At 41.6% G+C, this 16,016-nt stretch overlaps 1 protein-coding gene across 6 annotated transcripts in view; it reads left to right on the top strand.

Annotated features, from left to right (window-relative positions):
* Positions 1-16,016, top strand: part of LOC134355649 (lethal(3)malignant brain tumor-like protein 4) — a 427,935-nt gene that overhangs the window by 46,211 nt on the left and 365,708 nt on the right. For 4 of the 6 annotated variants that reach the window (XM_063065900.1, XM_063065889.1, XM_063065869.1 and 1 more), the window contains exon 3: positions 8,995-9,176. In XM_063065900.1, coding sequence (XP_062921970.1) covers positions 8,995-9,176 — 182 coding nt within the window. Of the gene's footprint in view, positions 1-8,994; positions 9,177-16,016 lie in introns of those variants that run through there. The other 2 variants (XM_063065916.1, XM_063065908.1) reach the window with 1 other exon arrangement.

The following is a 16,016-nucleotide window of genomic DNA, read 5'->3' as shown; positions in this document are numbered from 1 at the left end:
CCTGGTCGAGGGAGCTCAGCACGTAGTAGTAGCGAGTGGACTCCGAGGTTATCTGCCGAATGTGGAATTGTGCTTCTGCTTGTTCGAACCATAATTGGGGTCGCAGCGTCCAGAAGCTTGGCAGTTTTAACAAAACTGCGTGAACAGATGCAGCGTCGGTCATCTCTGGTCCAAATATCGTTTGGGCTGTCGGGGTCACCAATTGTAGCGGTGTGCTACACACAGCGCTAGAATAACCACACGGAGTCGGTGAGTTAGAGTTGCAATGAAAGAGATTTATTCAAACTTCGCGGCCCGCTTTAAAGCCTTCCCGTTCCCGCCCTCCCTGGACGGGATTGCTGTGGGGAATGCATATTCCCAGACCCTTTCTGCGCGCGGGATTTTCCCCCTGCTGGTGAAGATGGCCTGGCGCCCTTTTTGGGGCCAGCCCTCTGCCTGCGCGCGCTGTTGTGAGCTGGTTCGTGTGTGCCAGAAAGTGGGTCGCCACAAAGTCACCCAAATATTCTGGGTTTGAAAGTGGGAGGTATTGAAACACTAATTAGTTTATATGCTGACGATGTGATACTCTACTTACAAAGCTCACAAAAGTCAGTCCCTCTTCTAGATTTAATCACCTCTTTTGGCGGACTATCGGGATACTCGATCAATTGGACAAAAAGTGACTTTGTGCCCCTCTCCAACGACTACACGTGGGGTTTTTTGGAAAGTGTCCCGTTCAAAGTAGTTAAAGATCACTTTACTTACCTCGGTTTAACAATCCCCAAAGATCCTAAATTAATATTCAAATTAAACTTCGTGGAGTATATTTAAAAACTTAAACAGAACATAGAAAGTTGGAAAACCCTACCTCTGTCCATGATTGGTCATATAAATTCAGTTAAAATGGTTTTCCTTCCTAGGTTTCTCTATCTTTGTCAAAATCCCCCATTTTTCTTACATCAGCTTTCCTTAAAGAGTTGGACTCCATAATATTGTCTTATATCTGGAATTATAAGAATCACAGGATTTCGAAAATTTATTTACAAAAGCCCAAGTCTGAAGGAGGGCTGGGATTACCTGTATTTAGACACTATTATTGGGCTGTCAATGCTAGGGCTTTAATGTTTTGGCAACAGGGGGTTCTGAATAACCTAGCTCCTGGGGCTCCCTTGTGGCTATGTATGGAGTCTAACTCTGTTGTCAATTCCTCCTTGCCAGCCATGCTGTTCTCCAAGTTAGAGAAGCCTGGGACTTCAAAAAGTTTGAGTTTTGTTTTGAAAAATTCCGTCAGAATTCTAAATCAGATTAGGAGCGTTCTGAATTTACCGGAATCCTCTGCACAAATGCCAATCTGTTTCAATCACTCCTTCCTACCCTCATGGTCAGATAAAACCTACCATGCTTGGAGGGAGAAGGGTCTGGTTTCTATTGAAGACCTGTACATAGAGGGATGGTTTGCAACATTTAGTCTGCTGAAAGAGAAATTTGAGCTGGCTCATTCTCACTTTATTTGTTATTTGCAAATTAGACACTATATTCAATCTAAGATTTGTAATTTTGAAATCCTTCCAGGGGAACATATGTTTTTTGATATTTTAAAGAACCCTCCTGACTCCAGGCACCTCGTTTCTAAGTTTGTACGTTTGTTTGATAATTGCACTGTAGCATCTACTGTGAAGATTAGAGATGCCTGGAGAGAGGAGTTGGGCATTGAATTGTCTGAAGCTGCCTGGGATAAGTGTTTGTCTATAATACAGGCTTGCTCTGTTAACAGCAGGCACCAAATGATCCAGTTTAAAGTTGTCCACCGTCCCCATTACTCTAAACTTAGATTGCCCAGGACTTACCCTTCTGTCTCGCCAATGTGTGATAGATGCCAAGGGACAGGAACCACGTTGTCACACACCTTTTGGTTTTGCCCATTACTGACTGGATTTTGGTCCAAAATATTTGGCTGTTATTCAAAGGCCTATAAAAGATCCTTCCCCTTGGAAGCTGGTCTCGCTATATTTGGCTGCTCGCAATCTACTATTTGTTTCCCTGCAGCCATACAACAGTCTCTGATGCTGGGGATGATTGTTGCCAAAAGACTTAACTTGAGGGAATGGAAATCACCTTCTCCCTCTTCCTTTCGCAGATGGATGGCTGATATGATCTCAGTCATACAGATGCAGAAACTTGGGTTCTTGAGAACCAATTCAATTAAAGAATTTTCGGCTATCTGGGATCCATTTCTTGCCTACCTGGACGAGGCCGGGGATGGATGAGCAATTTCCCCCCAGCTGATTTCTCACGGCCCTCATTTGAGATTTAATGTTTAGTATTTTTGGGCACTTTGTACGATAGGCATCCCTCTAATGTTATGTCTTTTTTTTGCTTATTTTTTTTTATACATGTCTGCGCTGGTATGTTGTTATTGATCTCATCTTTTTTTTCTGAAAAATTTGAAAATAAAGTATTTAAAAAAAAGAAAGCATTTCAGATGATATTGGTTGCAATTTTGCTGATATTGAATTCCAGTAGCATCACATTTGCTGGTTTATGTAGTATTGAGTCAGGTAAATGATGAATAATTTTGTTCTCTGAATCACAAAGCACTTTTTACAAAAATCACTGGTGGATTAGGTTTTGTCCTGCAGTAGCGCACTATTATTCTTTGGAGTTGACTTAAGCTTGATATGAAGCTAAGAAGTGGTTTAAATTATGTCAAATTGGGGTAGAAATGTTTTTCACTATAATACTCGGTTTTGTAATCAGGTTGTTGAAACTGTGGAATGGAAATAAGCCCTGAGGATCTGTTAAAAGTAGACCTGTGTTTGTTGGATGCTTCATTTTCTTTCATTGCAATTCTTCAGTTTTCCCTGCATCATTGCCTTTTGAAGAAGATTGAATATATTTATATGGTAACTACAAGGACCTAGCCAAGCTTGCACTCAAATCTTTTTGTCCTATTTTAAAAGAGAGTCTGCATAATATTTACTCTAGACACCCCAAATTATAATAAACCAATCATGTTCTTTGAAGTATAATTACTTTTATTTAATATTAGTTTGATTTGGCATCTTGCAGTGAATATGTGAGGAAGAAAATTTTTAATAATCACTGGCTACCATTTTCTCAACTAGTGATCTACCTTATTCCTTAATATCATATTAAGCATTCAATAGTGTTCTCTAAGGTACTTGCATCAAAGTCACAAGCTGTAACTAGTTGTTATGGCTGGGACCTTCCCTAAAGACTCTGGGATTATTTTTTGTAAAATACGGCTCTCGATTTGGTAAAGATTCTGCAAACTGTTTCCAAGTTGTCTGAAATGTAGCTATTTTGACAGCAATCTGTTCTAACATAAGTACTGTTGCTATTGGTGCCTAATCCTGGCAAGAATAAGACACCTACCATCCAGTTCCGATAGAAATATGCTTAAATAATTGGTTAACCCGTTCATATTATAAATTAGATATGTTGTGAGGAAGTATGTTGTTCCAGATGACCTTCAATATGTTTACTATGTTGATACAAGTGAAGATGGAACTCTACAACGATATGGGGGGCGGGCGGCATGGTACCATAGTGGTTGGCGTTGTGTAAAAATACGTGAATTGCATTCATTATCGCGCTGCTACATGATACGTGCGTGCCTCGCTTAAACTATAAATTACACCCTTGTTTTCAGAATGCCATGAGTTTCTCTGAATTAGTTCAATGTTTTGAAGTTACAAAACATAATATTGGAATGAGGTATTTTAAAACAAACCCGAGACAGCTACCAACCTGTTAAACACAGGAAGACATACAAAATAAAGTAAAACGCAGCAGGAGCATCAGTGAGTAAAAAGGCACCCCAGCATGCGGAGGGACGGTCAAGTTTAAAGCAAAGGCACACGTTCTTTGGAAGGGAAGACACAATTGAATTTTTTTTAGAGGCAATAAATTGAGGAGTTCAGGGTTCATAAACTGTGATTACTGGGTGGTACTAATCATCTTTAAAAAATCAGAAAAGGCTGTTACATTGGAAAGATTGAGTTTGATTACACAACAGATAATTGGCTCATGTTACTGAGCTATTGGAACAGTATTTCGAGGCCACGGCAAATGAGAAAATCAGCAGATGCCTGGAAATCCAAGCAACATACACGAAATGATGGAGGAACTCAGCAGGCCAGGCAGCATCTGTGGAAAAGAGTAAACAGTTGATGTTTCAGGCTGAGACTCTTCATCAGGACCAATGAAAAGCGAGTACCAATTTCGCTGACAACAGGAATTCTGCAGATGCTGGAAATTCAAGCAACACACATCAAAGTTGCTGGTGAACGCAGCAGGCCAGGCAGCATCTGTAGGAAGAGGTGCAGTCGACGTTTCAGGCCGAGACCCTTCGTCAGGACTAACTGAAGGAAGAGTGAGTAAGGGATTTGAAAGTTGGAGGGGGAGGGGGAGATCCAAAATGATAGGAGAAGACAGGAGGGAGAGGAATGGAGCCAAGAACTGGACAGGTGATAGGCAAAAGGGATACGAGAGGATCATGGGACAGGAGGCCCAGAGAGAAGGAAAAGGGAGAGGGGGGAGAAACCGAGAGGATGGGCAAGGGGTATAGTCAGAGGGACAGAGGGAGAAAAAGAAGAGAGAGAGAGAGAGAAAGAATGTGTGCATAAAAATAAGTAACAGATGGGGTATGAGGGGGAGGTGGGGCCTTAGCAGAAGTTAGAGAAGTTGATGTTCATGCCATCAGGTTGGAGGCTACCCAGACGGAATATAAGGTGTTGTTCCTCCAACCTGAGTGTGGCTTCATCTTTACAGTAGAGGAGGCCGTGGATAGACATGTCAGAGTGGGAATGGGATGTGGAATTAAAATGTGTGGCCACTGGGAGATCTTGCTTTCTCTGGTGGACAGAGCGTTCTTTCTCTCACTCTCCTTTTTCTCCCTCTGTCCCTCTGAATATACCTCTTGCCCATCCTCTGGGTCCCCCCCCCCTTGTCTTTCTTCCCGGACCTCCTGTCCCATGATCCTCTCGTATCCCCTTTTGCCAATCACCTGTCCAGCTCTCGGCTCCATCCCTCCCCCTCCTGTCTTCTCCTATCATTTTGGATCTCCCCCCTCCCCCTCCAACTTTCAAATCCCTTACTCACTCTTCCTTCAGTTAGGCCTGACGAAGGGTCTCGGCCTGAAACGTCGACTGCACCTCTTCCTACAGATGCTGCTTGGCCTGCTGCGTTCACCAGCAACTTTGATATGTGTTACCAATTTCGCTGAATTCATTAGGTTTAAAAGCATATACTTTGCTTTGACATTTGACTGCTCCAATCAAAACTGTAGAAATTAACTTTGGTGATATTGTCAAAGTGATGCAGGAACACTGAGAACCAAGCCATTGTTGATTGCAGAATGCTTTAGGTTTCATAAGCGGAATTTAAGGAGAGTCCATTTCAGCATGTATGGCTGAATTGAAGGGATTGTCTGAGCATTGTCAGTTCAATAATGGGTTTAATGATGCACAGAGAGATTGTTTAGTTTATGGAATCTTACACGAAAGCATTCAAACATGGCTGCTAACTGAAGCACAGCTAACATTAAAAAGAGCAGTGGAAATCGCTGTTTCAAGGGAAACAGCAGACAGAGACGCATTTGAGTTGCAGTCAGGAATGAGTGAGTGTGAGCCGTATTGCAGCATCTAAGCAGAAATCTGCCTGCCTAAATAAATTGTGTTACCATTGTCGCAGGGGCTCACATACACCAAACCAAGCAAGTTTAAAGGTGAAACTTGCAGAAAATGAAACAAAGTAGGTCATATACAAAGAGCACGTCGGGTGGATGAGAATAAATGGACTGCTCAGGGATGAGAAAGCTAAAATGTCAAGTTGCAGTTTCAAAAAGAGCACGACTCTGTGCTGTTGATTTAAAAATTCTGATAATGAAAGTGCCACGGGATTGTGTAGCCTTGAAATTTACATTGTGAAAATTAATAATAGACTAGCATAATGGTTTATGCCAGAAGTGAACAGCAAATTAATTAAAATGGAATTAGACACTGGTTCAGCTGTTTCAGTCGTTCCACAAAATGAGTTTGAACGGCGTTTTAAAGTTTCCAAACTGAAGCTTGTAGATATCCAGCTAAGAACTTGTACTGGAGAAAAGATAACTCCTGTGGGAATGAAGTCTGTAACTGCGAAATACAATAATCAACAAACCACATTGAGCTTGTATATGGTAAACCCAGGAGGACCAGCATTGTGGGGATATGAGTGGCTGACACAGCTACAACTTGATTGGTGATCCATCCACTATTTGCATGCCACATCCCCTGCAAGAGAGTCAACTGAAAGAAAGGTACTGGCTGATGCCACAACTTTCTCCATGCTGTATACCATGAGCCATTGCCAACAGAGGACAAACAGGCGTCGGTACCAACTTCTCTGTGCCTCTGGTTGGAAAGCATGTTGGACCAAGGAAGGACCATATTGCTCAGAGGAAGTGTGAAAGTGACAAAAACTGTTTTTGTAGGACACCATATCAGAGAAACGTTCGGATATTTTAATCAGGCAGTTACTTGCAAAGTGTGGGTTGGTTTTAAGCTGGAAGAGAGTTCAAGGAGCTTCAGGAAAGTTGCAAGCATTCGGCTTTTGTGAGTATAAGGAACCAGAATCTACTCTGTGTGCATTATGGTTATTGCATGAGCTTTAAGTGGGAGACAAAAAGCTGCTTGTAAAAGTAGATGCAAAGACGAAAGCCCAGCTGGATGAATGGAAGACCAAAAAGAAAGGAGTCAATGGAGATAAGAAAACAGGGATTTTCAAGTGATGTTGTGGATGCAGAAATTGAGAGGAGAGATCAGATCGTAATGGGAGCAACAGAAGGATTAATAAGAGAATACTCCAGTGACCTAAATGGACCTTCCCAAGATCAAGTTGCACAGACTAGAAGAAGAAAAAGGGGGTGAAGAGGTGGAGAGAAAGAGCATGAAATGGAAAGGGAATGGTGTGATAGAGAGAAGGAACATGAAAAAGAAAGATTGAAATAGATCCCGAGAGAGGAAAGGAGAAGAAAAGATGTGCAGAGCTGTAAGAACCACTTCCTGCAGTCTCGTGGTTAACTCCTACAACCACCATGGAGGAGGTCCTGGAACCTGAGACTTATGCAGAGCCAAGCAGAGTGATCCCTCCTTGCCAGGAAAGACTTCATCCCACAAGAGTAAGAAAGCCTCCACAGTGATGAAATGTTTAAGCTTGAACAGGACAATTTAAAATTTCCTATGCTGTGGGTGTATGCAAATAGTAGTTGCATTATATAGTATACTGCATTCTCTATTGAGTTGGAGTTTATAGCTAAGCAGGGAAGAGTGTGGTGTATTTAATTTTTCAATAATAGTTGAGTAATTTTGTGTATATATTTGATTAAGCATTCTTTTTCATTTATTTCATTACGGGTGTCACAGCACTGGGGGTGTACCTACACCTCAGGGACTGCAGGGGTTCAAGAAGGCAACTCATCACCACCTTCTCAAGGGCAACTGGGGATGGGCAATAAATGCTGGCTTGGCTGGTGACACCCACGTCCCATGAATGAATAAATAAATGTGTAAAAATACATTAATTACATATGTCATCATGCTACCACTTGAAATGTGCGCATCTCACTTAAAGTAAACAATAAGTTATACTTGTATTTTTGGACTCCCGTAAGTTTCTATGAATTAATTTAATGTTTTGAAGTTACAAAACTTAACAGTTGGGCTTGTTGGACTGGAAGGGCCTGTTACCACACTGTATCCCAAAAAATACAAAGATGTAAGTTAAATGCTCATGGTAACTGTATTTGAGTTGCATAAGGAAAGCTAAAAAGTATAATCATAGGGTGAGAGGAGGTCAACCAGGGGTTATGTTTTGAGAAGCATAAACCTGTTGCATCAAATGGTTCATTTTGTTCTATAACTGTTTTTCAAAGGGATAAATCAATATTTCTTTGTGTCAGTTGACCTTGCTCAGTGAATGGAGAATATCACAGTGGGCAAGAAATACATTGGTCTGCAAATGAACACGTTGGCTGGGATTGGGGGAAAAAATGATGCCATCAGTGTACAGTATCCCTGTTCTTTATGCTGTGTTAATAACCGTCGTGCATGTGAGGCTGAGGTGGCAGATTTGCCACTATTGATCGGTGTTACTTCCTTCATATATAACCTTTTGTGTCAAAGTGTACCTGCCTAAGAGATCCAGTTTTAAATAAAGTCTCACTGTAATATTTTACATGGAACGTTTTTTACAATATGAATAGTTTGAGAGTAGAATTTTGCACATTTATACTCGGGGGCCATAAATGTAATAGATTAGTGTTTGCAGCATTTGTTTGTGATATTCCTATATACCTCAATCCTTTCAATATCCTGAAATCTGTCAATGCTTTTTAAAACAGCAGTACCCTTTTTGGATTTTATTGATTTAAGTTTCATTTAGTTAAAGTTGAAACATTAATATGGCCAAAATATGTAGCTTAGTCATTTTCTCGGATTTTCATTAACTGTGAAAGTTATGCCTCACCAATGTGTAATATTTCACAATCAAATTTTTGGTATGTGACCAGTTATGACTTGCATAGCAGAAGGCAATAGTTTGACCCAACTGGCATTTGCTAAATTTTCTGCAATTATTTTATAATGTGCTATAAATTATTTCTTCCAAAAGTGTGTAACTATATGATCTAAGGAAAATCTGCAAAATCTCCTCTAGGAATTTGTATATTAATTTCAGCCACCAAGTAACTTCTACAAATTTTCCTAATAGCCTTCTGTATTGTATTAACTTCTGAGTTTTTGGGGAGAAAAGCATAAAATCATTCCTGCAGTATATCTATTTTGATCAGTATGTTTTTCAATCTAATACTTTTGTTCTCGCAACACAATTACTCAAGATGTGAAGGAAAAAATTGAGGCTTTTTTTTATTTTTTGAAGAAGTGACCATGAAGAAAATAGATTTGAATAGCTCCTAATGGCTTCTTTATTTTTTATTTTTCCATGATCTTTAAGTGAACAATTCTGGTGGAGGGAGGAAGGTCTTGGAAGAAAGCAGCTGGCAGTCTGTACCAATCAAAATGGAAAGAATGGAAGAAACAGAAGCGAGCACCGTAAATGATGTGCAAGACTTTGATATTTACAGTGCCATGGAGTGGAAGAATGGAGTGGGGTCCTTGCCTGGCAGTGACTTAAAGGTATGTATTGTTAGTAACATAAAATGTTGAAGATTCTTGCTTGTCTCTTCTATAAAAATATATTGATAACAAACCTTAGCCTCTCACTGTTACTAGATACTAGTTACTCGAACTCTCAGAGTTTAACTTGCAATCAATTCAAATAAACACATTTTTCTTTTTGATGGCGATTATTCAGTTAACATTGCTATATTGAGGAAGGAAAGTGGTCATCTGTATTTAAATCAGCTCACGAACACTCATTTCCTGATAAATAGGCTTACTCGTATAAAGTTGCATTAAAATCATTGTTAAGATTGAACTCTGTTGTTTAAATGGTGTGTAGCAATTTATCCCTGTCCAGAAATGAAACAACTTAATGGATACAAGATATCAATATGGTTTACTCACTTGCAAACACAAAACCGTATACATTTGACTTTGAACGGCTGTTTAATGGAGACAGTGTATTGTCATGTGATTGAACTTTATTTGCGGTGTGCTGGCAGCGTTTGTCAACTCAATTCCAAACTTATTTGTATGTAATTGGCTCTTTTATGAAAAATACCTACTAGTGTGGAGTCTGTCCAAAGTGTTTAAAATTAGATTAACCTCTGTAACTAGTCATTGTGGTGCTCCAATGCAAAGCAACTGTGTGTTAAATCACACCAAAAAACTGTATTAGTTAGCCCTCCCATTGATATCTTAAAGCTGTGTTTTACACTTCTGAATGTGTTATCAAGAGTGTACAGATTCCAACTAGTACGTCTGCCTCGCGTTTTATAACTTTGCTGTGGAAAGGGACCTCAGCACACTGCTCATTGATAAGGATAGTAAAGCCATTGCAAGTTTGGAATAAGCAGATCAATGTGAGATTAGCAATGGCACCATTCATTTGGTGTGTAAGGTTAGCATACTAGCTGCTGATTTCAGATGTCATAATCACATTACAAATTTGTCTTCTCCCTCTCATCATTGTCATTACGTGCCGTGTCGTATAACATGGCGAACATGGTCTTTCCATAACCATGATTGTTCTTGGCAAATTTTCTACAGAGGTCTGCCTGGCATCAGTGGTCGTGTAAACAGGTCTTGTGGTATGCACCAGCTGCTTCCGTGGCTTCATGTGACTCTGATCTTGGTGGGGGGGGGAGCTAGGTGGTTGCTACACCTTGCCCAAGGGTGACCTGCAAACTAGCAGAGGGAAGGAGCGCCTTACACCTCCTTTGGTAGAGATGTATCTCCACCCTGCCACCAAGTTCTCCCTCGATCTTGGGTTATTGCATTAAGTTACTCTCTCTCTCTAATCAGTTCTGAAATGAGTATTTTCAAGTTTAATGTCACCTGACTGTACTTGTATACAACCAACCCCAAAAAAAAGTTCCTCTGGACCATGGTGCACCAACAAAACATGTATCTCACACACCACATAAAACACAATATTGCCACAAAAAAGTTAATAAAATGTAATTCAATGTGCATACACAGCACAAGTAAACAGTACAGTAAGGTGTACTGTTTGCAAACTGCTCGCTGCCCAAGAGATGAGACCTCAGTGGTGGCAGGGTATTCATTAGTCTTACAGCTTGAGGGAAGAAGCTGTTCCCTGTCCTGTGGCTCCTGACTTCCTTACTGATAGTATTTGGTCAGAGGGATTGTGGGATGGGTGGTAGTCATCCTCAACAATGCTTCGGGCCTTTTGTGTACAACACTTTCCGGTAAATGTCCCAAAAAGTGGGGGAGGCAGACCCCGGTGACCCTCTCAGCAGTTTTTACTAGCAGTGGTTCCCAGACTTTTTTGAGTGACTGCCTCCTTTGGCTCCCAGACTACATTCCTACCTTTCCCTTTCTGGCCGTTACATAAAATTATAAAGAATTTTGATTTGCGATGCATAGTGAAAGAAAATAGGAACTGCAAATTCAAAGCAGTGACAAGTAGTTGCGAAAGTTATTCAAATCTATTTAAAGCTACAGATAAAATTATTTTTAATTGCAGTAAGAGCATTTTTCATAATCTATTTTAGAGCATACAGTAGTTGTCCAACTATTCAGTGCTTCATTGCTTTTTCACCTCTCAGTGAGACGGATGGACTTGGTGCAGTGATACCAGCTTCTCAACATCAGGCTGAGTGTCTCTTAGAAGGAGTCTTGGGTCCTCACATTCAGTAATTCCAAATTTTTTTCATTGCTTGTAAAGAAGTTGCACTGAAACTGTGCTCCACTAAATATGATGTTGGAAAGGCAAAAAAGAACATTTTGACCCTTCTCCAGTGTGCAGGATAGCATTCAGAGATTTCTTTCTGCAACTAAAAGTCACGATATGATTTTTTTTTTAACCTTGGCCTCTGCTCAGTAATTTTGTAGCAAGATCAGTTCTTTCTCCATCCTTGCTGTTAATTCCTCATTACAAATGTTCAAGGATGGATTTATTACTTAATTTGGATTGGGAGAAGATCCTGAAACCCCTCTGACATGTCCTTGTGCAGCTCACACAGGTGGGCATAGTATACTTGAAGATCTTTTTTTCTCGTCCAACATGGAGAGGCTCGGAAATTGGAAAAGGTTGCAACGGCCAATGTTGCAAATGTGGGACATTTGGGAAACTTTGAACTTTACTGTGCTCATGGACTTCTTCATCAAGTTATGGTATTGTTGCACTGTTTGTGACTATATGTTATAATTATGTGGTTTTGTCAGTTTTTTCTGTCTTGGTTTGTCCTGTGTTTTGTGATATCACACTGGAGGAAGTAATGTATCATTTCTTAATGCATGCATTACTAAATGACAATAAAAGAGGACTACGTGCCTTCATAATCATAAATAGGGTTAACTTGGACAGAATGTGGTGACAACAGGTTTGACTTTGATAGGATTCACATAATTTCCATGTAATTGATGATTGATTTAATTAAACTTTTGCAGAAAATTCTGCCAAATAAGCAATGTCATGCCTAACATTCTTGAGTTATTACTGAATGAAGCATTTGAGTCTGCAAAGAATTTTATCACAGTTTTAAAAGGTGGAGAAAAGCCACTCAAACTGTTTCATTTTGGGAGCCATCTGACTTCAGTGTGCAACAGCAAGCATTCAAACTTCATCATTCTCAATACAAAGCTCTTGAAATAGTTGAGAATTGAGAGCATGGGAGTTGATTTTACTTACCACCGTGATAACAGTATTTAGTGATTTATGCAGCTGATCACTTAGATTTTTTTTTGCGACAAGATGTCTGTGAATTATATAGTGAGTGGTAAATATGTTAGGTACAGCTTTTTTCAAGAAAGTAATAAAACTACAGTGGTGTCCTGTCATTGATGGTGTCCCATCTGTTGTATAAGCGAGAATGTTGAGCAGAATGTCCTTTGGAAAAATTACTTAACCACCTGAAATATTGACTCTCCCTTTGCATTTTTTTTCCTAGTCCCTTTGCAATAAGGACTGTTGAACCATGCTTTCATCTTTCATTAAGCAAACCTAAACAAGTAGCAAAGAGTTGTTTTTAAAAACGCAAACAACAGGAATTCTGCAGATGCTGGAAATTCAAGCAACACACATAAAAGTTGCTGGTGAATGCAGCAGGCCAGGCAGCATCTCTAGGAAGAGGTGCAGTCAACGTTTCAGGCCGAGACCCTTCGTCAGGACTAACTGAAGGAAGAGTGAGTAAGGGATTTTAAAGTTGGAGGGGGAGGGGGAGACCCAAAATGATAGGAGAAGACAGGAGGGGGAGGGATGGAGTCAAGAGCTGGACAGGTGATAGGCAAAAGGGGATACGAGAGGATCATGGGCAGGAGGTCCGGGAAGAAAGACAAGGTGGGGGGGGGGGGATCCCAGAGGATAGGCAAGGGGTATATTCAGAGGGACAGAGGGAGAAAAAGGAGAGTAAGAGAAAGAATGTGTGTATAAAAATAAGTAACAGATGGGGTACGAGGGGGAGGTGGGGCATTAGCGGAAGTTAGAGAAGTCGATGTTCATGCCATCAGGTTGGAGACTACCCAGACGGAATATAAGGTGTTGTTCCTCCAACCTGAGTGTGGCTTCATCTTTACAGTAGAGGAGGCCGTGGATAGACATGTCAGAATGGGAATGGAATGTGGAATTAAAATGTGTGGCCACTGGGAGATCCTGCTTTCTCTGGAGGACAGAGCGTAGGTGTTCGGCAAAGCGGTCTCCCAGTCTGCGTTGGGTCTCGCCAATATATAAAAGGCCACATCGGGAGCACCGGACGCAGTATATCACCCCAGCCAACTCACAGGTGAAGTGTTGCCTCACCTGGAAGGACTATTTGGGGCCCTGAATGGTGGTAAGGGAGGAAGTGTAAGGGCATGTGTAGCACTTGTTCCGCTTACATGGGGTGGGGACACGGCCAGTCGGCTGGGGTGATATACTGCGTCCGGTGCTCCCGATGTGGCCTTTTATATATTGGCAAGACCCGACGCAGACTGGGAGACCGCTTTGCTGAACACCTACGCTCTGTCTGCCAGAGAAAGCAGGATCTCCCAGTGGCCACACATTTTAATTCCACATCCCATTCCCATTCTGACATGTCTATCCACGGCCTCCTCTACTGTAAAGATGAAGCCACACTCAGGTTGGAGGAACAACACCTTATATTCCGTCTGGGTAGCCTCCAACCTGATGGCATGAACATCGACTTCTCTAACTTCCGCTAATGCCCCACCTTACCCTTGTATCCCATCTGTTACTTATTTTTATGCACACATTCTTTCTCTCACTCTCCTTTTTCTCCCTCTGTCCCTCTGAATATACCCCTTGCCCATCCTCTGGGTCCCCCCCCCCCTTATTTCTTCCCGGACCTCCTGTCCCATGATCCTCTCGTATCCCTTTTGCCTATCACCTGTCCAGCTCTCGGCTCCATCCCTCCCCCTCCTGTCTTCTCCTATCATTTTGGATCTCCCCCTCCCCCTCCAACTTTAAAATCCTTTACTCACTCTTCCTTCAGTTAGTCCTGACGAAGGGTCTCGGCCTGAAACGTCGACTGTACCTCTTCCTACAGATGCTGCCTGGCCTGCTGCGTTCACCAGCAACTTTTATGTGTGTAGCAAAGAGTTGTTGCCTGGGGAAGTTGACTCATCCAGCTTCAGGGCTAATTTTGTCATCCTAAGTATGTTGCACAATGTGTCATCCAAATTCTCAGACATTTCTTCTATTTACATTTGAACAGAGTTGTCCCTGTGGAATCGCTATAATAATTTTGTCTGGTGATTTATGCAAAACTGTACTCAGAACTTCCCTTACTGCTGGGAGAATTAGTTCACACTACTCCACACTATACTGTCTACACTTCTTTATGTTTGTTGTGGATTAACGACTACAGTCATCACCTACTGTTTAAGGCTATGTCCACACTACGCTGGATAATTTTGAAAATGCCGGTTTCGAGTAAAAATGATAGGCGTCCTCACTAAGCCTTTTTCCAAATATCTCTGTCCACATCAGACGGATATTTGGGTGAATCTCCTCCTACTAGGTATGCGCAGGACACACAGAAAACAAGCGAAGAGGAAACGGTATACTTGGTGCGCGTTTGTACAGTTAGAAAAACTTAAAAGGAATTGCTCTTGGCTCTCGCGCAGGAGGATTTAAAACAAAAAAAAGCTCATACTGTAGCGTATGGAGGCAGCCGACAGGGAGTTCACAGACGGTATGACCTGGCTGATGACAAACATCGAAAAACTGACTAACTCTGTTGCATTAATAAAGCACCTTGTTAAATGTATCATCAGTGTTATCTTGTATTTCCATACAATGTTACATTAGGCTGTTACACATCTATTGTCAGAGAAGTACAGGTTTCCCCCGCCATCCGAAGGTAGAGCGTTCCTATGAAGCGGTTCGTAAGCCGAAATGTCATAACGCAAAGAAGCAATTACCATTATTTATATGGGAAAATTTTGTGAGCGTTCGCAGACCCAAAAATAACCTACCAAATCATGCCAAATAACACATAAAACCTAAAATAACAGTAACATATAGTAAAAGCAGGAATGATATGATAAATACACAGCCTATATAAAGTAGAAATACTTTTCCACAATCATTGCCGGCACTGTTCTCTGAAGCGAAAATCTCACGCAAGCGCTCTCAGCAGAAAGTCTCACACAAGCGCTCTCGGCAAAAACACTCTCTCCAGTAACCCTTAAACTATGAAGCTGCCAAATCATACCAAATAACACGTAAAAATACGCAGCCTATATAAAGTAGAAATAACATATGTACAGTGTAGTATCACTTACGGGAATCGGGAAGACAGCGCAGAGCACACTGATGATGTGTATTAGACTGAGTGGTCGCAGGTGGGGTGGTGCAGTGACCCCCATTCTCCAGGCCGCCGACCGATATATTGCCGCGAAGAATGCAGCTGTAGCCGAGAGGCACACAGCACATCTTTAAGAAAAAAGCCGAAATAAACATGCTAATTAATTAGGTGCCGCCCGACATGTAATTGTCGGCCCAGATCAGTGCCGATTGCCGATTGCATCGCCTCTGATCTGGGCCGACAATTACGTGTCGGGCGGCACCTAATTAATTAGCGTGTTTATTTTGGCTTTTTTCTTAAAGATGTGCTGTGTGCCTCCCGGCTACCGCTGCATTCTCCGCGAATCGGTATCTGTCCCGGGCCTGGGGCTTGGGGTGGTGGGACAATGGGGTGTCATCTCGTCGTCTGTTTCCATTAGAGCAGGCGGCTCATCTTCTCCTATGACTGCCCGCCTGGATGTCGAAGGTCGAGGTTCATCATCTGCTGTGGCTGATGTGGAAGGTTTGCTTGACTGCTGAGCGCGTGCATTTTTAGATCATACAGTCCTTTGTAAGGACTCAAACCACCTTGCAAATATCTCCTA

The sequence above is a fragment of the Mobula hypostoma genome, chromosome 1 (assembly GCF_963921235.1).
Source record: "Mobula hypostoma chromosome 1, sMobHyp1.1, whole genome shotgun sequence".
NCBI lineage: Eukaryota > Metazoa > Chordata > Chondrichthyes > Myliobatiformes > Myliobatidae > Mobula > Mobula hypostoma.
This window is presented reverse-complemented; position numbering and strand designations above follow the sequence as displayed.